The sequence below is a fragment of the Lepidochelys kempii genome, chromosome 8, assembly GCF_965140265.1.
Source record: "Lepidochelys kempii isolate rLepKem1 chromosome 8, rLepKem1.hap2, whole genome shotgun sequence".
Taxonomy (NCBI): domain Eukaryota; kingdom Metazoa; phylum Chordata; order Testudines; family Cheloniidae; genus Lepidochelys; species Lepidochelys kempii.
In genome coordinates, this window is record NC_133263.1 from 50,839,844 (window position 1) to 50,862,738 (window position 22,895).

General features: G+C 49.8%; 1 protein-coding gene across 5 annotated transcripts in view; it reads right to left on the bottom strand.

Moving 5' to 3' along the window:
• Positions 1-22,895, bottom strand: part of ASTN1 (astrotactin 1) — a 180,829-nt gene that overhangs the window by 21,424 nt on the left and 136,510 nt on the right. For 4 of the 5 annotated variants that reach the window (XM_073356476.1, XM_073356474.1, XM_073356475.1 and 1 more), the window contains exons 12-16: positions 20,845-21,011; positions 19,742-19,936; positions 18,693-18,820; positions 13,344-13,448; positions 12,901-13,089 (exon numbers count right to left, since the gene is read on the bottom strand). In XM_073356476.1, the coding sequence (XP_073212577.1) occupies positions 12,901-13,089; positions 13,344-13,448; positions 18,693-18,820; positions 19,742-19,936; positions 20,845-21,011 (784 nt within the window). The remainder of the gene's footprint in view (positions 1-12,900; positions 13,090-13,343; positions 13,449-18,692; positions 18,821-19,741; positions 19,937-20,844; positions 21,012-22,895) is intronic. The other variant, XM_073356477.1, reaches the window with a different exon arrangement.

Below are 22,895 nucleotides of genomic sequence, written 5' to 3' on the forward strand. Positions count from 1 at the left end.
GTGAGGGAAGCAGAATAGTTTCTTAACGCAGTGTTTTGGAGAGTTCCTACGATATCAAAGTAGCTCGAGATACTCTGAAACGTCTCTGCTTGCTATTAACCAAGTACACCTATACCTAATATATTCAACAGCTAAAACAACCTACAGCAAAAAGACCACTAGGTGGTGCTGTGACGCCATGAATTGTTCCAGGCCTGGGACTAGCATATGACAGCAATGATTTAAAAGACCTATTTAAGATCAATTCCACTCCTGCAGCAACGTGCAGTATAGTTCCTCCAAAAGCTCCTGGATCAAACAGCAGAGATGAGCTGCAGGCTGATATTAGGCAATGGGCTCATGTCCTTGGAAGCGGGACAATCTCCACTAACGAGTGAATCAAGTGAAGTGTCTTTCTTTTCAAGGAAAGTTTCTATCGAATAACACAGCATGGGGCGAAACAGCCCAATATACCCAGGGAGAAATCTTCAAATGAAACTTCTTGATTGAAAAGAAAGGCAGAGAGCTTTTCTTGCCATTGCTGCGCTCTGAAAATATGAGGCCAGATTGTCAAAAGACCTCCACACCCAGCAGCTCCCCATGTCTGTGTGCACATGTTCTGTATGTGAGCTGCTGGGTGCCTAGACATCCGAAAATCCTACCGGGGCGGGAGATCCGTATTAGATGCTGGGCAGACATAGTGAGTGTCCCTCAAAGCTCAGGTGTGGAGAGTCCTAATCTGGAACAGGGAACTAAAGAGAAGAGCAAGGGCTCCATCAAGGAGGTGCCCAGGCACCAGACAGTTCTCCCTATCACCCCGAACAGCAAGAATGTGCTGAACTAATGTACCTTCTCCAGCACCCAACGGGGCCCTCCTTCAACTCCTACTGACTTCATGGGTGGGGGGGTGCGCTTGGATCTGAGGAGACAATTAGGCCCTGATGCCTATTAACCCCTGGTCTCCAGGGCTTTCCCTCACCTCTGCTTGTCCTTTGTGCTGCAGCTGGGAGCGAGCTGCAAAAGGATCTAGGCAGGGTTGAGAGTGGTCTAGAGCATTGCAAGGGCAGGTGGGTGCTGTTCTGAGTGGGTGGATGAGAGAGAGAGAAGGAGAAGAGATGCAACACACGAGAAGGAGAGGAAGAAAGCTCTCCAGCTTCCTTGGCTTCCACCCATCAAAGACAGCAGCTGTGCCCAGCTTCCTGCAAAGCCAAACAAACCCTGGCAGTGCGATTCATAGCAGTGTGCTTCGGGATTGGCAAAGCACATCTGGCATCTATCTGCCGAGCGAGAACAAGACACGGAGAGAAGTGGAACTAAGTATCCCTGCGGGATTCAGGATGCTCTAATCTCTGTTAGCAGTGGGGGAGGGAGTAGTGCGGGCGAAGGGCTGGCTGGGGAGCAGCTACCTGCTTGTTCTGGGACTGGATCCAGATTTTGTGTACATATATGACTCTGAACAACACCATCAGTATAAAGAGGGTAGAGACAAGCCAGGTTTGCAACGCCCAGAGCGGCGTGGGACAAGAGAGGGTTGGGACCTGACTGCTTCTGCCTACACCTGGAGGTAGTGTGTGAATTTAGCACTGAAATACAGCCAGGCCACTGGTAACAGGAGCTGGGGCTTCTTGGCAGATGTGGGACATAATGAAGGGCACATAAAGGTCCAGAGGAAGAGCCCATCTCCTTCTTTTCCCATCAGCTGGGCTTAGCAGTTGGATCCCACAATACTTTTGCCTTACAAACACTCTGCTAACTCTGTCTAAAAGCTGTTCATCCTGTTGCTGTGCCGGGCAATGTCTGTAATCTATAAACGATGCTCTCTAAAGGCATCTCACCTCTAGCTCCTTGAGCTCTTGGCCTTCCCTTCACTTCAAACAGCCACATCACTTCTCTCAATTCTGTCCCTTTGAGATTTTGAATAACTCACCGAGTTGCCCTTCTGCATCTCTTCCTTTCCAAAGGACATAACATCCTAGTCAATACCCAAGACCCTGTAGTCCTTGACACATTCTCTTTGCCCTTTGCAGTAGATTCTCCATTTCTACGATGACCTTCTCCCAGTACGATGACCTCAGTGGAACACAGAATTCCACCCAAAATCAGGCAGTCAGTGGTCCGGATTCACATGGGACTGTCCTGATTTTGACCAGGCCATCCAGTAACTTTGCTAGCAGGACATCAAAAGTGTCCCTGAAACATCTCTAAGGATCTCTTGCGTTACAGCATGGCATGGCAAGGTGACGATGCTGCTTGCGAGATGGAGATATTTTGTAAACTGATGGCCCTGATGCAATGGTAACAGAGTCACAACAGTGGAGCAGGGCATATTTGCCCTTGGGGATGATCATGTTATTACTTATTTACATTTAGAATAATGCAAAAGTTCCCATGCACAGGCTCTGAGCTCCCAGCTCATAATTTACAAACACCAGCTATGCAGGTCAGGAAGGTGTCCTGTTCTACCAGGGAACAAGATCATCATCAAATAGTAACTAAATAAGTGGCTATGGTAAGAATCATTTCCTTCAACCTGTCATAAATGATCTGGAGGATGGTGTGGATTGCACCCTCAGCAAGTTTGCAGATGACACTAAACGGGGAGGAGTGATAGATACACTGGAGGGTAGGGATAGGATACAGAAAGACCTAGACAAATTGGAGGATTGGGCCAAAAGAAATCTGATGAGGTTCAACAAGGACAAGTGCAGAGTCCTTTACTTAGGATGGAAGAATCCCATGCACCGCTACAGACTAGGGACCGAATGGCTAGGCAGCAGTTCTGCAGAAAAGGACCTAGGGATTACAGTGGAAGAGAAGCTGGATATGAGTCAACAGTGTGCCCTCATTGCCAAGAAGGCCAATGGCATTTTGGGATGTATAAGTAGGGGCACTGCCAGCAAATCGAGGGACGTGATCATTCCCCTCTATTTGACACTGGTGAGGTCTCATCTGGAGTACTGTCTCCAGTTTTGAGCCCCACACTACAAGAAGGATGCGGAAAAATTGGAAAGAGTCCAGCGGAGGGCAACAAAAATGATTAGGGAACTGGAACACGTGAGTTATGAGGAGAGGCTGAGGGAACTGGGGATGTTGAGTCCACGGAAGAAAAGAATGGGGGGGGATTTGATAGCTGCTTTCAACTACCTGAAAGGGGGTTCCAAAGAGGATGGCTCTAGACTGTTCTCAGTGATAGCAGATGACAGAACAAGGAGTAATGGTCTCAAGTTGCAGTGGGGGAGATTTAGGTTAGATATTAGGAAAAACTTTTTCACTAGGAGGGTGGTGAAACACTGGAATGCGTTACCTAGGGAGGTGGTGGAATCTTCTTCCTTAGAAGTTTTTAAGGTCAGGCTTGACAAAGCCCTGGCTAGGATGATTTAATTGGGGACCGGTCCTGCTTTGAGCAGGGGGTTGGACTAGATGACCTCCTGAGGCCCCTTCCAACCCTGATATTCTATGATTCTAGGTATGTTTTTAAGGTATTTCCACCATCAAAACCAACACCAGCCTATCTAGCAGAACTGGAACATAAAAGGGTTTGGGATATGGAGTGTTTGACTCCTAAGCTGATGGTCAGAAACCACGTCAAGTCTGCAGAGCTCAGAAGTAATTCCCCTCCAATAGCTGTTTGATAACCTGTGTGAAAGAAGTAGTGGTTCCCATCTTTGCAAGCTGAGATGGGGCCAGCCCCAGCTACATGAGAGACAGCCTCGCCCTCCATGACTGTCACCTGTCACAACAGCCGCATCACAACGAGTTTGAGAGTGACTCACCTGTGTGCAGGAGCAAGGGCTTTCGCAATGACGGCCCCACAAACATGGGGCTCACTCCTGGGAAAGATCAGGATGGCTGAGAGTCTCGTCGCCTTCAGAGCAAAAGGCAAGGACCAGTGTTTTGAGACAGCCTTCCCTCAACACTGACCCCCACAAGACAAAGACCAGCCCATACTAACAGGGGAAGGGAGACACACCCCTGGCTTTATACATGACACCTCATAACTCTGGGAGACACCTGGATACCATATGATGAGAGAGACATATGATCAAAGACAGAGCGAATCGACTTCCCAAGTGTCCACATCACAAAAACCACCACCGCAAGTGGTACTAGTCAGCAGGCCAGTGGGGTGAGAACGGAGGGGAAGTACGTAGCCAGGGGCAGTGCAGGGACATGCACGGTGCTGCTGACTGAGCTGTACCTGCTCTGGAGAACGAGAGAGGACTTTTGTCTCCAGGGCTGTCAGGCTGGCTCCTCTAACTAGCAGGAAGGGCCCAATCCTGCAGCGTCAACAGGAGACGAGAGAGCTCGTCACCTCACAGGACGGAGCACTAAGGCCAGAATTTTCAAAAGAACTCAGCTTCTCTTTGGGCCTCAAAACAAGTGGCTAGATCTTCAAAAGAGCTCATCCCATTGGATGCTGGGAGCTTCTGAAAACCCACCCGCCAATGGCACAGAGGGAGCTCAACTGCTGGGCGCTTTGGACAAGCTCACTCTTATTATGGCCTAAACGAGAGCAGAGCTCATGAAAACCTGGCTCCGCACTCTGTGGACAGGCCCTGAATTCACACAGAGAGAGAAGAAAGAAAAAAAATGGGGATCAGAAGAAGACAGGTTCTCCAGTTCAAGCTGTCAGAGCCGCAGAGGGTTGGAAGATGTCTCATTCCAGCCTCCCGGTGGTTGCTTTGGGAATTAGCTCTTTCAATTGTGCACCTTCTCTCAGTTATCTCGGTTATTCTCTCGGTCTCCATCATCCTCACAGTCGGACCCACATCACTCCTGGACCGCGGGGTCGGCTCCTGGACATTGCCCTCCTGCTGTGCCCGCTCCGCTGGCTCTCCCCCGTTTCCAGGGGACCGACAGCTTCTGGCTCTATCACTTGCCTCAGTGACTCACTGCAGTCCTCAGTCTAGCCCCTTCCTCCAAGGGCAAACTGCAGTCTGGCTTAGCCACTCTCATCACTGGCAAGGGGGGGGGTGGAGGGAAGTGGGAGGGCCCAGGCCTGCCTGCCTGCTACTCTGGGCCCTGACCCAGGAACTCTCTAGCGGCAGCCACTTACTGCCCTCCTCCAACTCTCCCTTACTGCTTACTTCCCTGGGCCACTTCCCCGTAGCCCCAGCACCTTCTCTGCCCCATTGTGTCAGGGCCCCAGTCTGGCAGTCGTCAGCCTAGAGCTCTCCCGGCCTCTGCTGACCCAGCCCAGCACTGCTCTGTCGTAGGTGCGTCTCTAAGAGACGGCTCTTCTCCCTTTGTCCTCCAGGGAGAGACTGCCCTCCTCTCTGCCCTACAGCCCTCTTATAGGGCTCAGCCTGGCCCTGATTGCCTGCTTTCAAGCCTCCACTTGACTGGCTCCCAATAAGCCCTTCCATGATTGGCTGGGGCTCAACACACCCTCGCTGGCTTGTTTTAACCCCTTCCATGCCAGAGTGGGGCAGCTGCTCCATTACAAGCCCATACTGTTGGGCGGGGAGGGGGGTGTCTGACATGGGAGCGGGGGCTTGTTCAGCCTCAGGAAGAGACAAGTCTTGCATTGCTCGGCGGTGATGGTTTTAGAAGCTGCCCTGATTATCGGGCTGCTGTCCTAGCCCCCTGAGCTAAAACACTGCTTCCTGCTCATACGCTCAATGAGCCGTGGGTCCAAAGCAGAGGGACATGGCAGGTGATTTACTGGAACTATTATGGATGGTGCCTCTTCGTACAGGCAGTGGGGAGAGTCTCTCAGACTGCTGGAGGGGCATCGAGAAGGCAATGTGAATGGTGGCAAGAGCCTCCCAGTCTGAGAACATGGCATCCTTCCCCCTCCTTTCACTTGGCCCATGAAACTCTTAGGCCCCTCTCCAGCCTGTATTCACCTCACCCTGCAGCAAAGGCCCGTGCAAGCCTCTATGCCCTAGAGGTGAAGTCCTTTCCACAGGACACCACATTTCCGCTCAACAAGCCCTAACTGCGCCCTTAAGAATCTTCCTGGCACCTCTGTTCCTCTTATCTCGGAGTACCTGGGACAACAACCACGAACCAAACAATGACCACGAGAAGCAATCGGGAGATCCGCGGCATAAGAGCTGCCTGGTGGGGAAGCAGCCAGGAAGGTGGGTGGGAAATTGAGGCTCTGACTTCACACACAGAGTGCTGAGGCTGCTATGCGCCTTCCCCAGCTCCAACAGCAGCAGCAGCCTCCGCCACTGGCATGAACACTTGGTATTAAATTTATAACAGAAACCAATTAAAAGATAACAAGAGAACACAAGAGAACATATGCTCTGGATCGCAAGAATTTAAGTGGGTTTTTTTAAACAACCACAACCTCCAGCTATCACAGGGGAAGTTTCAGTATTGTTTCGAAAGGCCCACAAACTATTTCAAAACGCGTCTCTCCAGCCATTTGAGACTAGCTGTCATAGGCGAGGTGATCGGTACAAATGGGGAGGGTGGGATGCATACGATGACCCAGGAATGCTCCATCTCTGGGTGGGTTGGGACAGGATCTCAAATGAGTATTTTGCTGCATCTGGAGTATGTTTTCTTGCTCCCTACAAACATAAGCAGGTGGCTTGCAGGCCTATGGATCTTTAGAATGATTCCACACCTTTCTTTTCCAGACTAGGCTAAAACTATTTTGCAGCAGGCCTCACAATGAATACTGGCAGGTCTCTTACTACTTAGCAGTCACTGCAAATGGACCGCATATGTACGTAGATCCAATCAGCTCTTTGCAAAAGCCTCAGAGCTCTCATATACTTTGCAATGAACTTTCTGGGCAAAATAAAAAGGTACACGAGAGCATCCAAGGCAGGGTCAGGTAAGTCTGCAGTAGTGTAAAAACTATCAGCCAGGTTGTGCCTCTCTCTGCGGGAAAAGTGTGAGGACTCCTACTCCACCTACCATCACCCTGCATTGGCAAGAAGTGCAATCTGGGTCCTTGCGTGCCTGGCCCAAAAGAACCAGGGACTCTAGTGTAATTACTCAAACATTTGCACGTGCAGCGTGCAGGTTCTGCAGTAGGAGAGTGTGGGTCTTTGTCCCCCTCTAGCGCTTGGTCCACATAAGAGGTTAATGGATCAGATATAACTTCTAGCTAGAAGACATAAGCCAAGCTCCTCGAAAGTATCTAGGTGCCTCATTCCCATTGATTTAAATGAGAGCTGAGAAACAGCTGAGACATGTTATCTTGGAATGCAAACCACCAATGCAAAGTTCTAACTGCTGCAGGTTAACTGCATATATTGCATTTCGCCACGAGTCCACAGGCTCCAGATGGAGAGAGAAACATTTCCCTGGCCCGTGTAACCCACTGGTGAGTGTCCCTGGTCCCCATCTATATTGATCCACAAAGGACACAAGTTGGTTACAGGCCCCGCTAGGTAGACTTGGTTCTGTAGCTCAACCTATAGCAGCTCACGTATTTTGCTCTGAAAGTCTCCAGGTTGGTCCCTGGTGTGCTGACCAAGACAGCGGCTGTCACACCAGCATGGCCAGGAGTGGCTATGCAGCCACGTGTTCAGGATTTAGTAAAGCTGATCATATTCAAATCCCCAGGCACCTCTCCTGACCATTTGGTTTCCCAGAGCCGGATGGACTGACATGGCAGTGGCTTTCTCTGTGAAACTGCAGGGCACGCAGCAGGAGAAGGGGAATAGGTGGGTAGTCCTTGAGTTTCCAGGACTTCTCCTGGCATCTATTGAGGTGTCCCCTTTTTTCTCCCACATGGACAGAATGGATTTTCCCTGCTTTACTATAGCCTGGATTATTCTTTCATGTAACTGGCAGAGGACGTGGGAGGTGCTTCCGATGAAAGAGGGACCCATTAAAAACCACCTGGCTGGCATGAGAAAGGGAACTTTGGTCTGCCAGCCTGTCTCATTGTCGTTTGCTTTGAACAGAGAGGCTGACAGATCCTTCCCACTTCAAAGGAAAACGCATTGATGGCTCTTAGGTGGAGCTACTGGAATGCCCACTCTGCAGGAAGCACTCGGCAAGGGAGAGTCATTTTCTCGGACATGAAAAGGTAGGATTGACGTGTCACTTCTCTGCCCCCCAGGTGGCAACCACCCAACACTGGAAAACAATGCTGTGGCCAAACTGTGCGCTGGGCCACACCAGCACCAAGCCTGAGTAAGCCCCTTGAAGACAACAGAGAGCAGAACGTGGCCCTACGAGACATAAGGATTAAACCAATCCCCCCCATCTTGAATTGGAGGAGATGCTTCTGCATCCTTCGGCTTCAGCTGGCGAGGTTGTCATGGCAAGAGATGTTGCAGTGCTATGGCACTGAGCTGCCAGGGGTTGATATTACATGGTAGCGTCCCAGGGGCCTGGAGGCTGAGGTCAGCAGGAGGTCAGATCCTCTGCTGGTGTAAATCAGCACAGCTCCACTAATGTCAGTGGGGTCATGCCCATTTACACTAGCCCATGGGGTTTAGCATGGAATCATGCATCATCGACAACTCAGGATACAGGAGTTCCTATAGGACAACCACTTAAGGTGGTAGGGGGATCTTTAGATCACCAATAGCGGTTAGGCGAAGGATGTTCATTGTTCAGGGCTTTGTTTTTGCTGTAGCTGGAGATCATATGAAAGCAGTTCTAGTTACAGTAGAACCCCTATTTTACAAACTAACCTGGGATTGAGGAGTTCGTAAAACTGAAAAGATCGTAACAATAAGCATCTCAAAAGGACGGTAGATCCAGTGCCTAAGTTGCAGGATGGTGCACAGTATCACTATCTTCATGTCCTTCACACCACAGCAAAGTGATTTCCAATGCACTGAAGGCACTGGAATCTGGAGAGAGGGAGACTTGTTCTTCATCTCGGGTGATTTGTTTTTCCCCGGCCAAGAAAAAATGGTTTGTGTAACTGGTCGTTTGTAAGATTGGTGCTCGTGAAATCGAGGTTCTACTGTGTTGATACTATTACTTATCCCTAGGGATTATGTACTTAATTTCTCTCTCACACCTCTACAGTACCGCTGATCTGGGCAGGAAGCAGCATCAGAGAAGGAAGAGGAAGTAGGAAGAGTTACTCAGGACTGAGTTGTTCAAAGTCAGCGTTTGCTCAAGGCACAGAGCCAAGGGCTCAGTCTGATGAGGAACCTTTGGACTCCATCAGCACAGACTGCACATTCACCCCAGAGGCCACTTCCCTGGAACTTCACCCCCTGTGTGATGCATGCAATTGACAATCATTACAAGGGGGTGGGGGGTCAGAAAAGAACCAGCGCCTCAGTTAATAAGTCAGTTTGACTCCATTTTCTACGCTTGAGAGAACTTACTGTTTAAACACTTTGCCGAGAAATAGGACAGTGCTAACCTCACTCTCAAACCCCTGCAAAGAAAACGAGCCTGTTAAACCAAAAAGGAGAAAGGCCACTTCTTAGCTTCCCCATTGTCCTGGAAAGGGACCGCTTTGGGACAGCTTTGCAGGCACGGGGAGAAAGCAGCAGCCACAGAGAATGGTTTGTCTCTTGCAATTTTTCAATCAATATCAGCTCTGGACATTCACCAACTAAAAGCTAAGAGGAGAAAGTGGCAGGTGTTGGAGCAGGAGGGAAGCTGAAAGGAGATACTGCAGGGGAAGAAAGGAAAAGACTGAGACTGGCAGAAAGGAAGAGACCACTGTGAAACGGCCCAGACCGGAGGTGGGGGGGAAAGGAAATAGAGAAAAGAAAAGTTGCTGTGCTCGGAGAGATCCTGCCGCTGAACTACAGTGGATTTAATACTAAAGAGGGTGGCTTTGGGCAAACCCTTACTTCAATAGCTGTATGAATCCAAGGTTTCAGAGTAACAGCCGTGTTAGTCTGTATTCGCAAAAAGAAAAGGAGGACTTGTGGCACCTTAGAGACTAACCAATTCATTAGAGCATAAGCTTTCGTGAGCTACAGCTCACTTCCTCTAATAAATTGGTTAGTCTCTAAGGTGCCACAAGTCCTCCTTTTCTTCTTGTATGAATCCAAGTGATCCATCCAGAGTCAGAGAAAGGTGAATTTCCCAAATCAGACCCATGCACAGAAGCAGAGTTACTATCATGCCACGACGGAGCAAGTCCCATTATTTATTTTAGTGCCAGGAATTTGAATCTCCAAACTTAGAGATGAAAACAATCTATTCGATTGTCTAGTTTACTTCTTGCAAGTGCATTGTTGTTCCTTACAGTACAGGTCAAGGCAGATTCCCGCTGGCTGTAAATGGCACTCCTATAACCTGTAACATTCACCTGAATGGGACATAAGAATGGCCATACTGGGTCGGACCATTGGTCCATCAACTCCAGTATCCTGTCTTCCATCAGTGGCCAATGCCAGGTGCTTCAGAGGGAATGAACAGAACAGGCAATCATCAAGTGATCAATCCCATGTTGTGCACTCCCAGCTTCTGGCAAACAGAAGGTAGGGACGCCATCGCTGCCCATCCTGGCTAATAGCCTTTGATGGACCTATCCTCCATGAACTTATCTCATTCCTTTTTGAATCCTGTTATAGCTTTGGCATTCAAAACATCCCCTGACAAAGAGTTCCAGGGATTGACTGTGCATTGTGTGAAGAAATACTTCCTTTTGTTTGCTTTAAACCTGCTGCCTATTAATTTCATTGGGTGACTCCTAGTTCTTGTTTTAGGTGGAGGAGTAAATAACATTCCTATTCACCTTCTCCACACCAGTCAACATTTCATAGACTTCTATCATATTCCCCCCTTAGTCATCTCTTTTCCAAGCTGAAAAGTCCAGTCTTTTTAATCTCTACTCATATGGAAGCTATGCCCTTCTCTGTACCTTTTCCAGTTCCAATATATATCTTTTTTGAGATGGGGCATCCAGATCTGCACACAGTATTCAAGATGTGGGCATACCAGGGATTTATATAGATAAGGCAATATGATATTTTCTGTCTTGTTATTTATTCCTTTCCTAATGGTTCCTAACATTCTGTTCACTTTTTTGACTGCTGCTGCACATTGAGCAGATGTTTTCAGAGAACTATCCACAGTGACTCCAAGATCTCTTTTTTGGGTGGTAACAGCTAATTTAGACCCCATCATTTTGTACGTGTAGTTGGAATTATGTTTTCCAATGTGCATTACTTTGTGTTTATCAACACTGAATTTCATCTGCCATTTTGTAGCCTAGTCACCCAACTTCGAGAGATCCCTTTGTAGCTCTTCGCAGTCTTTGGACTTAACTATCTGAGTAGTTTTGTATCATCTGCAAATTTTGCCACCTCACTGTTTACCCCTTTTTCAAGATCATTTATGAAGACATTGAACAGCACTGGTCCCAGTACAGACCCCTACTATGTACCTCTATCCATTCTGAAAACTGACCATATATTCCTACCCTTTGTTTCCTGTCTTTTCGTTAGTTACTGATCCATGAGGGACCTTCCCTCTTATCCCATGTCTGCTTACTTTGCTTAAGAGCCTTTGGTGAGGGAACTTATCAAAGGCTTTCTGAAAGTCTAAATACACTATATCCACTGGATCACCCTTGTCCATGTGTTTGTTGACCCCCTCCAAGAATTCTAACAGATTGGTGAGGCATGACTTCCCTTTACAAAAACCAAATTGACTCTTCCCCAACATATCGTGTTCATCTGTGTGTCTGATAATTCTGTTCTTTACTACAGTTTCAACCAATTTGCCCGGTACTGAAGTTAGGCTTACCGGCCTATAATCCCTGGGATCACCTCTGGAACCTTTTTTAAGAACTAGTGGTTTGAGCATTGGCCTGCTAAACCCAGGGTTGTGAGTTCAATCCTTGAGGGGGCCATTTAGGGATCGGGGCAAAAATTGGGGATTGGTCCTGCTTTGAGCAGGGGGTTGGACTAGATGACCTCCTGAGGTCCCTTCCAACCCTGAGATTCTATGAATTGGGTATAGAAGTAAAAGAAAGCTAAGGTTCTGGGGGAAGAAAAACACTGGAGAGGAGAAAACTCCATACTCAAGGCCCAGGTGGAAGAGTGCCGATGTGGAAGAGAAAAAAAGACTAAAGACATATAAGAGCTAAGAGTAGAATGAGGCAGGAAGGCTTGCATTAGCCTTTCATCTCTCTGGGTGCTTGGCTTTTTATTGTCCCTAATGACCTCATTCAGTCCCTACTGAAGCCAGCAGGAGTCTTTCCACTGACTTCAGTGGGTGCTGTATCAGGGCTAAACAAACAACAAAATGAGTTGGCGCCTTAGCTTGAGCAGTTAGTTCATATCACAACACCAGCACATGACTGGCTGTAGGAGTCTACATTGGTGGTGGGGGGCGGGGGGGGGGGGGGAGGCAAGATGGCCAATGTTAGTCTGGTTGGTCCTGCGCTTTTCTTGGCGGGGAGCTAAGATACCACCCTTTGCCCCTGCTACTAGCCTGGGAAGGTGGTATAGGAGAGAAGTGGGGGAGGGGTTTGGGTTTGCTCCTTGCTTTGAGTCCCAGCCCCTCTCAACCCCTGTGGGTTTCTTACCCTCATCTCCCTTAGGTGGGGTTACCCTCGGTCCTTAGATGCTGCGGGGAAGGGAGTCTCCCTTACTTCAGTACTCAGGTCTTCCAAATCTCTCAACACACCTCCAAGCTCCAGTCCTCTCTCCTTCCTCCTCCCCCTCTGTCTGCCTGAAGCAGGGGGTTTAATTAGGTTCCTAACAGGGCCTTGACTTACTGCAGGTGCTCCAATTAACCTGCAGCCACCTTCCCTAGTCTACAGGGAACCACATCTGAATTAGCCTTGAGCTTATATATTTCCCCTCTAGCACTCTCCCACTGCTCCCTGGCCTCCTGTGTCACAGGGGGATAGAGAATAGCCAGTACAAAGGTGAGAACACACTCCTTTGGTGCAGTCAGGCACACCTGGCCTGGAAAAGGGCTCCCTTACCTTGACTCCACACAGCTGGGATCTGCCGATATGCTCTCTGGAAGGATGCGTGTATGTTCTTGATCACTGGCTAGGCCTCCTACCTTTGCTTATGTCTTCGTACTCCAGCCAGAGCTGCCGTTGGACCTGCTTATCGGGATACCAGATGGAGCAGGATTCCTCAAAGCCATAGACTGCCTCCTGGATGTAGTGGTTGCCAAACTGGTCTAGCAGGGCCACGAAATCGCCTCGGGAGGTGGCTCCATCCAGAGAATGGAGGGCGTTGCTGAAAGCTGCAGAGGAATGGACACAGTAAGCAATGAGAAGTAGAAGGCACTAGTGAATATGAGAAGGAGTGGAGCCAGAGCTCCCAACAAACCCCACCCCAGCAGGGCCTTACTCCCTCTTACGGCCGTACATGGCCAAGCAATGGTTGTGACAATCCAGCCTTTGGTTTTCAAGGAGAATAGGCTCAAAACCTCACTCAACCCAAAGGCTATTCTACCACTAACCTCCCCATCCCAGTTTGCAGCCTAGCGCTACTTACACTCGGAGATGGCCAGCTGGTTGAGCCGGACGTGGTACATGACGGAACGCACCTTCCAGTGCTGCAGCAACGGGTATCCAGACACCTCGCTGAAATTCACCATCCCTGAGGGAGATGGGAGAGAGACCCCCTCAGTGCTGGGGGAGTGTCAAGCTACCCAACAGGCAGTCTTCCCCACACCGGGAGGGTGTGCGAGACCATCCACAGCGCACAGAGGGGAAATGGGGGTGCTGTGTCTTAGGGAGGAAGGCTGAGATGTCCAGAAGAGTTCTGTGTGGGCCTAACTCTGCTTTCGCTGAAGTCAGCGGGGCTTAAATACTAATCTTCCTCATCCCTGGTTCTTAGCTCGCGCTTCAGCCACTGATCTCAAAGTGCTTTCCAAAGGCAGGCCAATCCATTATCCGCACTTTACAGGTGGCGAAGCTGAGCCACAGGGAAGGGACAGGACTTGCCTAAGGCCACCTACAAGGCAGTAGCAGAGGCAGGAATAGAACCCGAGTCCCAATCCAGTGCTCTATCCTCTAGGCCACACTGCTTCCCTTAGCACAAGCCAAGCAATACATTTCCCTTAGGAGCAGGTTACTCCAGATTTGTATCCTCTCAAGTTGATTGCACCTTCCTCTGAAGCATCTGGTGCTAGCTGCTTGTGGAGGTGGGATACTGGGCTGAATGGATCGCAGGTCTGATGTGGTGCGGCTGTTGCTATGATCTCTTGCATTTTAAAACGGAGTGGCTCACATCCCTGTATTCTGATCGGCGCCTGCTCTTTGAAAGCTCAGAGATGTTGTGACAAGTACTGACAAATGAATGTGTGAAATGGTCTCAGCCTCCAGTGCGGACTGCTTAGCTGACTGCACCAAAGGGACAGGACGGATTTTCTTTTGAAGGCTTTGATACAAGCTAAAGTGTCCAGCTGCAAAGGAACTCTCATTATTCTTGCACAACAGAACAAGCAAGGCAATGGCTGGGAGTTCAGATCCCAGGGTTTGGCCCAGAGTTTGGGAAGTGGTTTGGAATCCTAGTAGGACCTAGTAGGTCCTAGCATCCCCAACTGAGATCAGAGCCTCATTGACTTAAGTGCTCCGTAAATATATCGTAAGAGACATTACCTCCCCTGAGGAGCTCACAAGGAAAGGACTATGTTCTCTATTCCAATCCTTGAGGGGGCCATTTAGGGATCTGAGGCAAAAATTGAGGATTGGTCCTGCTTTGAGCAGGGGGTTGGACTAGATGACCTCCTGAGATCCCTTCCAACCCTGATATTCTATTATTCTATTTTACAGATTTGGAGTGGAGGTAGGGGGAGACTGAATTAAGTGAAATGTATCACTCCCAAGCTCCCAAGTCCCCATTTTAACCATAAGACACCATTCCTATTTTCTGGTCACCTATAAGCTTTGTAACTGCAAGTCATTATCATTATCAGTGTTCCCTGTGAGGGGCTACTCACTTCCTGGGCTTTGCAAACCCGGCTCAAAGCTAATGCCCTAGGTAGCGTCTGGCTTCCGCTGCCTGATCTGCTGTAAAGGGACAATTCTGTCCAATTAAATCTTGCTTTGGGTGATAGAATGAGCTGGGACTGCACTGGAGGAAACAACTAGGTGAGGTAAGAGTCTAATTATGCTAAAAGATGATTTGAGGGTCAGCAATTAAAAATACAACTTTAAAGGAATGTGTTTGGGTTTGTTTCCTCGCTCCATCCCCAGCTCGGCTTCTGAAGATAAGGCCTTTTGTGGGTTTTTCATGGAAGGCCGGTCCCAAAGGCATGTCCCGGTATGTTCATTACTCCACTAATTCGACTTTTGTAATAATTAGACTTTTGCATCCTCCAAATGCAGCACACTGGGCATTGCCGTATGCGCTGCCTTTAATCCCCCTCGCGGGGTGATTGCCACCATGTTCCATAGCAGGAGGAATGGACACAGACAATAAGAAAGCCAGTGAGACCCTGTAGGCTGCAAGTACCAGGTGCGGGGGGAAAAGAGGAGTGAGGCACTGGCTGCGGGGGCAGTGACCCCTTCTCTCGACTTGTCAAAGTGCTGAACCCCAAAGGCTACTAGGAAATACAATGGCATTTGGGGGTGCTCAGCACCTCTGAAAATCAAGCCTCACACCTCTGCTAGATTAATTTCTCCACGCAGAGGATAAGTATCACCTGGACATTACCCACCTGTCTCTCCTCTACATTAGCCCCTGACCCCTCCATATCCAAACAGGGCAGGGAAAGCTCACAACAACCCTTTTACATGAGGGGTAAGTTTATAAAATGTTCAGTTCCTATGTATTATTAATGGAGGTGGCTGCACTCTTCTATTGAGATGGCAAGCTGTAAAATACGGGAAAGGAAAATGGCCGGGCTTTTTAACTCCTGGCTCGGGTGGCAACAGCAAAACTCACTCGGCGTTTCCTGACTGTGTTTTGTAATGTCCAGTGCTAGGAACGGGGCAGCAGCGGTGGAATCAATTCAGCAGGAAGCACGGCCACGGGACAATCAGCACCCCAGCTAGAGACAGCAGGGAATAACAGGATCATGGGGGCTAAGGGAGAGGGTGCCGCTTACGCCATAAAAATTATGATTTCTTGGGGGCAGCAGAGTCAACTAGCGTGGCTTACCTTAAAAAAAAAAAAAAGGAGCTGGGAAATGTTAGAACCAACAGTAACATCTGCAATTACGCATGTGCTCCAGTGAGGGTTGCTGACTCTAGCTGTCCAGGGTGAGCAGTTGTCTGAGTGGATCAAGAAGGAATTTTTTTTCTTCAAGAAGATCTCCAGCTTTCAGATGGTGCTGCCAAGCACAGCCCCTGCTGCTGGGATGCAGACTCTTTGGTACAGCCAAGAGACTCCATTTTTGAGCCGTAGGCTCAGGAACGCTCATCCGTCAGAGAAACAATTCCATTCCTGCTGCCTGTTCTATAGTCTCATTTAACAGGCACCAGTAAACAAATGTGGAAACATGAACAGAGCCTTCATATAAACTCCCGCCCATTTCAATCAAGTTAAAAGATGTTCTGCCTTCCAACTGGCTCTTTCCGATCTGCGTCTGGGCTGGGCTTCTCAAAGGAAAAGCAGGCACGCAAACCTCATTCAAATGAGGCAGCTAACTTCCTTAGGTGCCCTGGAAAACTCCAGCCATAGTTCTTACCTCCCAGAGTTACAGTGAGATTCCTATCTCTGGATTTCAATCCACCAGCTCCTTCCAAATTCCTTGGAGTGCTCCTGGTGGGACTCATGCATGTTCCCTCAGAGCATGGGCAGCATGTTCAGTGATGCCCCATCCAAAACTGGAGAAGAGCTAATTCCCAGGGTGAGTGGTGACAGGGAACAAATGCACAATTACCTCTGGATTTGAGGTGCTGCTGCCAGGACATGTTTGGTGGGCCTCCAGCTAGCACCTAATGGACGTCTGCACCCACTCAAACATATTAAAACCATATGACCACGCAACATAACTAGCAGGGTTGACTCATTAGACAGCACCAACTGGGATAACATGGGGTATGGGAGGCAGCAGAGCTGTGGAGGGAGCCCAGAGCTGGAAAAACAAAAACGGTTCAAGTGACATGGCAGGGCTGTGTATGCAGTTCAGGGCTGAAATAGCAGGTAGTGCTGTGGGTCAGGAGTGAGAAAGCGCCCATCAGCTGAGCACTGGCTATGGATTTCTTATAAATGACGTGCTTCCTGAACACCCTCTCTCGGCATGTTGCGTTTTCTGGTAGTTTCGAAACAATGATAGTCCGCTTTAAATCTCCAGCAACGTATGGGTAACATGACAGTAGGCAGCACTTCATCTGACCATCAATTCTGGTGACTAACATCACAAAACCAGAGCTGCCAATTTTACACACAAGACTGGTCATTAGTTAAGCACCATGTGCCTGGGGCAAGGCATTCTGCTCCGAAAAGACAGGCCTCCACCCTTCCAACTAAAGAAGAATTGCCCTTAGCTATCAGGGTTTATTCTTTATAGGCCGAGGCCAGTAGTGGAAGATAGAGTAACTCTACATTCCATGGGTCCAACCAGCCTAGGGGACTGATGACAGATGGACCAGTCAATCCATTACACTACACAAAAAGGATACACTATGTCCTACCACCCACTTGGTTAGCAACCTTGCTCCATTTAGTGCTTATGCAATATGAGATAATAGCACCGAGAGGGTAGTGAACAGGCAAACCAAGGAACAAACTATCCCATGTCAAGGGTTCTTCAAAGGCTCTAAACAGCTGGATTGTGCAAGGAGAGTAAAGCCGCATTTTCCAAGTGCTAATAAATGGAGCTGGGGAAAAGGAGACATTCCTGGGCCTTGAAATTCCCCTTACTTCAGTGCTCACTGTAACTGATGACTTGAATGAGTGGGTCTCCTCTTAAAAGTGGTTATGCAAAACTGGCCCCTTCTTACTCAGCACCTCTTTCCCCCCCGTGTGTATTCAGAATGATGACGAGATCTGCTGACTTCAGTGAAAAATACAAGGTTTTACTGCTTTTTACCTCTGTCAGCTGTGAAGAGCCAGCCCAGCTCTGGAGAACAAATTGGATTATTTTCCAGCTTGTGCCTCATCAACAGAATTGTTAACTAAGTTCCAATTACAAAACTGCTTGTGTAACAGCGTGGCCTTGGTTACACCTGTGTAACCACCTCAGAGCCAGCAGGGCTGAAAAGGGAAGTGCAGTTTGAGGTCAATAGCGTAAGTGAGGGCAGCATTTGACCTGTGGGGTCTTTATTATTGTGTACACAGGTCAGACAGAACGAGGCCTGACTCAGTGTTGGAGATCTACGGGACTTACCTTGGGGAAGTGGACTGGAACTCAAAAGACCTGGATTCTAGTCCTGGTTCGGCCACTGAGCTCTTGGGCAGCCTGAGAGAAGTCACTTTACGTCTGTGCTGTAGCTTTCCCAGTGTCTATTTGCACTGTAAGCTCTTTGGGGCAACGTGTCTGTTGAGGGCCCTGATCCTGACTGGGACAGTAGGTGACACTTCAATATGAACAATGGCTAACAATGAGTGCCTCCTAGCATTCAGCGAGCTATCCTGCCATGCTAGGCAGCTGGATGGGACCTTTGGCTAGTCAGCCACTGATCATGTGGTGATCCCCCAGAAGGTAGGGGAGGGAAAGGGTATGTGCCAAGGGCGCCCACAGGTGAGTAGGAGCAGCCACGGCATCTGAGGTCTCCCAGGCTTCGGCCTTGTCTGACTTTTTGACGGGCCAGGGAGGCCTTTCTTTGCTGAAGCCGGGCAGTGAAAGGTTCCCTCCCTCTGCCCCATTTTCCATGTGTTAAGAACTCTCTCCAGCCTTCCACAAATGGAGCCTGGGAGAAGAGGAGCCAGAGCGTGGCTGGAATCACTCACCAGTCAGAAAGCCTGGGTCAGGTGTGGGCTCAGAGATCTGCTCCTGGCACTGGTTCTCCAGCGGGACAGTGGCCACCACCAGGCCATCTGGAAGCTGCTGCTCCAAGCCCCGGGCAAAGTTGTTCTGCCTGCAAATTTGAGAGAGTTACACTTGTGTTTGTGTCTGTAATTAAAGTGACCGGATCAGCAGCCCTGGAGAACGAGGTCTAGCGATACAGACACAGGTTTTAAGGCTGGGGGGACATTTGTGCTCATCTAGCCTGCTCTCCCACACAGCACAGACCACAGCGTTTCAGTGATCCCCACATCAAACCCTGAACTTCTGGCACAGTTAGAGCTTCTCTTTTATCAAGACACACATCTTGATTAATGACCTGAAGTGACAGAATCCACCACCTCCTGTAGTGAAAAAACCTGCACCTTATCCACCCTGAATTTGTCTAGCTTCAGGTTCCAGCCACTGGCTCGCATTATGCTTTTGTCTGCTGCATTAAAGGGCTGTCTGCTATCAGAAAGAGAACAAGCATTCCATGATCAGTGGAAGCTCAGCCTCCCCGCCACACACTGCACTGTCAACACACCTGCGCTTAACGTACTGTTCAGTCTCCTGGGTCTATTTAAATCCTAGCTTCCTGCAAAACACTGGCTGGTGGGTTTGTGACCCTGGCCTCAAAGGTAGCAGCTATTAGGTGCCTAAAGACCTCCGAGGACCTGGGCCTTGGCCGCTAAGAACTAGATTGTGGCCAACAACTCACTACAACCCAGAAGAGCCACCAGATAGGATGGACTTTCAACTGCACCCAACCCAGGCTGCATTTAAAGCAACAACTGTAAACAGCGAAGATGAACAGCAAAGCAAACTCACCAGCCTACAGTTAGCTCCTTTTCCTGTATCCCCCATTTCCTTGGGAAAACCCTTTCCTGTACAGAAACAAGAGGCTATGGACCCGGGACCGTGTTACAGACCGTGACTTCCTAGGGGTGTGACAGGTTCCAGACGAGAACAGTGAGAGTGCCTGCTTCATGGAAGGAGAGGACATGGTATTCACCTGAAGGTCCCTTTCAGCACCTGTCCAGCTGCCACCTCCCTGGAGTGGTTGTTGTACCCGTAGAATATTTCCCCAAACAGAGTCTGATTCATGGGCAGCTCCCGGCTCTCCCCGCAGTCACCTCCCTTTGGACAGGACTCCGAGATCAGCTGGCACGACCGCCCATCCACTCCAAGTTTGTAATCCTCAATGCACCTGCCATGGGGGGAAACCCGGCACAAACCATTACACTAGGGGACTGAGCCAATACATCCAGTGGTGGAGGAGGGGAGGGACCTCAACGCAAGGAAAGAAGGCCCCTCTCTACGGCCAACTGGAACAACCCAAGTGAAGCTTTGGAGCTACTGAGTTATCACCACTAGTGGCGGACGGCTCCCAAAACAGATATAGTCGCCTGATCATCTTCAAGACATGAATGGAAGACTGTTCACTCCAGTGCCTTGTTCGGTCCAGTTCTAAATGGCTCAGGTGATCGCACTTCCACTGTTCCCCTTGACAGACCAGTCCATGACCAGATAGCTCAGACTGTCAGGAAATTATTCCCAGTACCCAGCCTGCGCTCCATTTGCTCCCAAGCACTGGGCAGACCTGCCTCCCGAGCAAACACAGAGCCGTTCCGTTCGCTTACGAAGAGGTTACAGTGCAGACAATCCCAAGGGGAAATACTGTTCTGATTTCATAGCTGATGGCGTACACTCAAACTCGCACCTGGCTGCCCTCCTGACAAAGGAATACACAGTGCCCTGAGGAAGGCGGGGGCGGTTTCTCTCACTAACATACCTGCCCGTCTGGGAAGGAGGAGGCAGGGAGCTCTGGTGCATCTCCACAATGCGGGATCTCTTCCTCGTGTTGTGCAGCTGTCTGCGTAAGAGGTAAGACCTGCCCCACCTGCATGTGCATGGACACACATACACATGTGCAGGGCAACACTAGAAATGCTGGGTGCCCAAGGGGCTGCATTGCATGGCTATCCCTGACCCAGCTCAAGACACCATGCAGTATGTTCCTTTCCTGCCCTGGGTGCTAATATGGACATGTAAGGTTCCCCCATATCGCTGCCCACCTGTCTCCTAGATAAGGATGGAATGGGCCGGGTCACTCACCCGCAGAACATGAGGATATTGTACAGAACGGGATCTTCCAGCAGAGGCACCATCTGCTGGAGACACAGCTGCTCGCAGCCACCATTGAACCCATCCGAACAGTCCACACCAACGTGGCGGTCATAGCAGCCAGTGCCATCCTTCATAGGGCTGAGACCTGCTGGGCACTGGCATGACAGAATGACAGAGATTAACCATGTTCTGGATACTGGGACTAAAACAAGCTTTTGCTCAGTTGTTAGCATATAGTCAGGAAACAGCATCTGAAATCCACGCCTGATGTTCTCACCTCCACTGGCTGTATTGCAAGAAGGCAGCATTAAGCTTACAATAACAAACCTGTTTGCAGCTCCCATCTGTGCATCACTTGCTGCCAATTTTCAACAAAAGACTCAGTTGGATGCCACCCATTTGGACTGGAACAGTGGGGAGGGGGTGCAGGCCAGGACTGAGCTGCATTGGCAGAGCTGGGCAGAGGTAGGTCCAGGATTGGAAGAGAAGGAGGGGCTACGGGTCAAGGCTGAGGTGCATTGACAGAGCCAGGTAGGGGCCCAGAACCGGAATAGTGGGGGTGGGGGGTTGCAGGCTGGGACGGAGCGGCCTTGACAGAGCTGTGTAAAGCACTGGGATTAGAATAGCGGGGAAGCTGCAGGGTAGGACTGAGGTGCATTGGCCAAGCTCTGTAGCAGCCCAGCACCAGGGATGCTGCAGGACAGGACTCAGGGGAAGAATGACATGGGGCTCAGCTAGAATTGTCATCCCACGAGTTTGCAGTCTGTGCACTGCAGCGCTAGGGCTAATGTAACTCTGAGAAGGAGAAAGGGCTTCATCGCAACGGAGAGCACACTTCAAAAGTTCTCCCCGAGCACGGAAGCCCCTTAAGGACTCCTTGAAGCAAAGAATGAAGTGCTAGAGGCCTCCCCACCAGCACCCCCCCACACACACACTTTTCTCCCCTCCCCATCACCGGGATTCTGCCAGCACAGCATAGCAGCCGCAGGGTTCGGAGCTCACAGCAGGCTACCACTTCTGCATGGTTTTCCCTTCCTCTGACCCTGACTGAAGATCACACAACAGGATGCATATTGTTCGCTGACATTCATTCTGCAATTTCCAAAACAAACGGCACCCTGCAGGCTTGCTGACTTCCCTCCTGGCCCAATCCCTCTACCCCACGCCTGCCTCCCCTCCACACCGGCTGGAGCGCTGGGACTTGACGGCACTTCAGGCGGTTTTATGAAGCCACAGCTCACTGTGCAAACCCAGCTGTTCAGGATGACAGCAGACAGGTAAATGGCACAACCGGGGATCCAGCCCAGCACCCATCCTCCCTGCTCTCTGGCTCTTCAGCTGTTCAGCCAGATGTGCTCTCAAGTGGTGTGGGGAACTGGATGCTCCTGATTGATTTGACTCCTTGGTGATCAGCAAGGCCTGTCAGAAGCGGGTTAGAGAGGGAAGAGTTTTTACTGGTTTTAATTCACTATGGTCAGGCTCTGAACCAACTTGTTCTGAAGCTGGTCCAATACAATCAAGACGCCTGTTCCTATTTCACACAGCACAACATTCTGAAAGCCCACTTGGTTACAAGCGCCTCTTGCCCCATCGAAACTATTTCCTCTCACCAGACATTCAGCATCACGAGGCTCTCTACAGCTCCCTGAGTGGATCACCAGAAGGTGGGGCAGAGGGGAACAGTCACCTGGGTGGCCACTAGGTGACCTCACCAGATCTCTTCAAAGAGCAAAGGGCACTTGTCTTCTGCGCAGTCGCTATCCTGGTCACTAGCATGTGTCCTGCCTCTTCAAGGTGAAGAATTAAGGCTGAGAATCAGGAGACTCCTTCACCCAAGGAATGAGGCAAAAGAAAATGTCTCGCAGTGTCTCCTGCTTCTCCCTCACACCCAGAAAGTCACCACAAATTCAGACCCTGGTTATCCTGGAAGTTGCATCCCCACATCTCCCAGGATGAGCAGCCACCAGAGGTTGCTACCTGACCTGGTTTCTGTGGACAGGATGGGGTCTGCAATTGTAGGACATTAACATCCTGGCTTG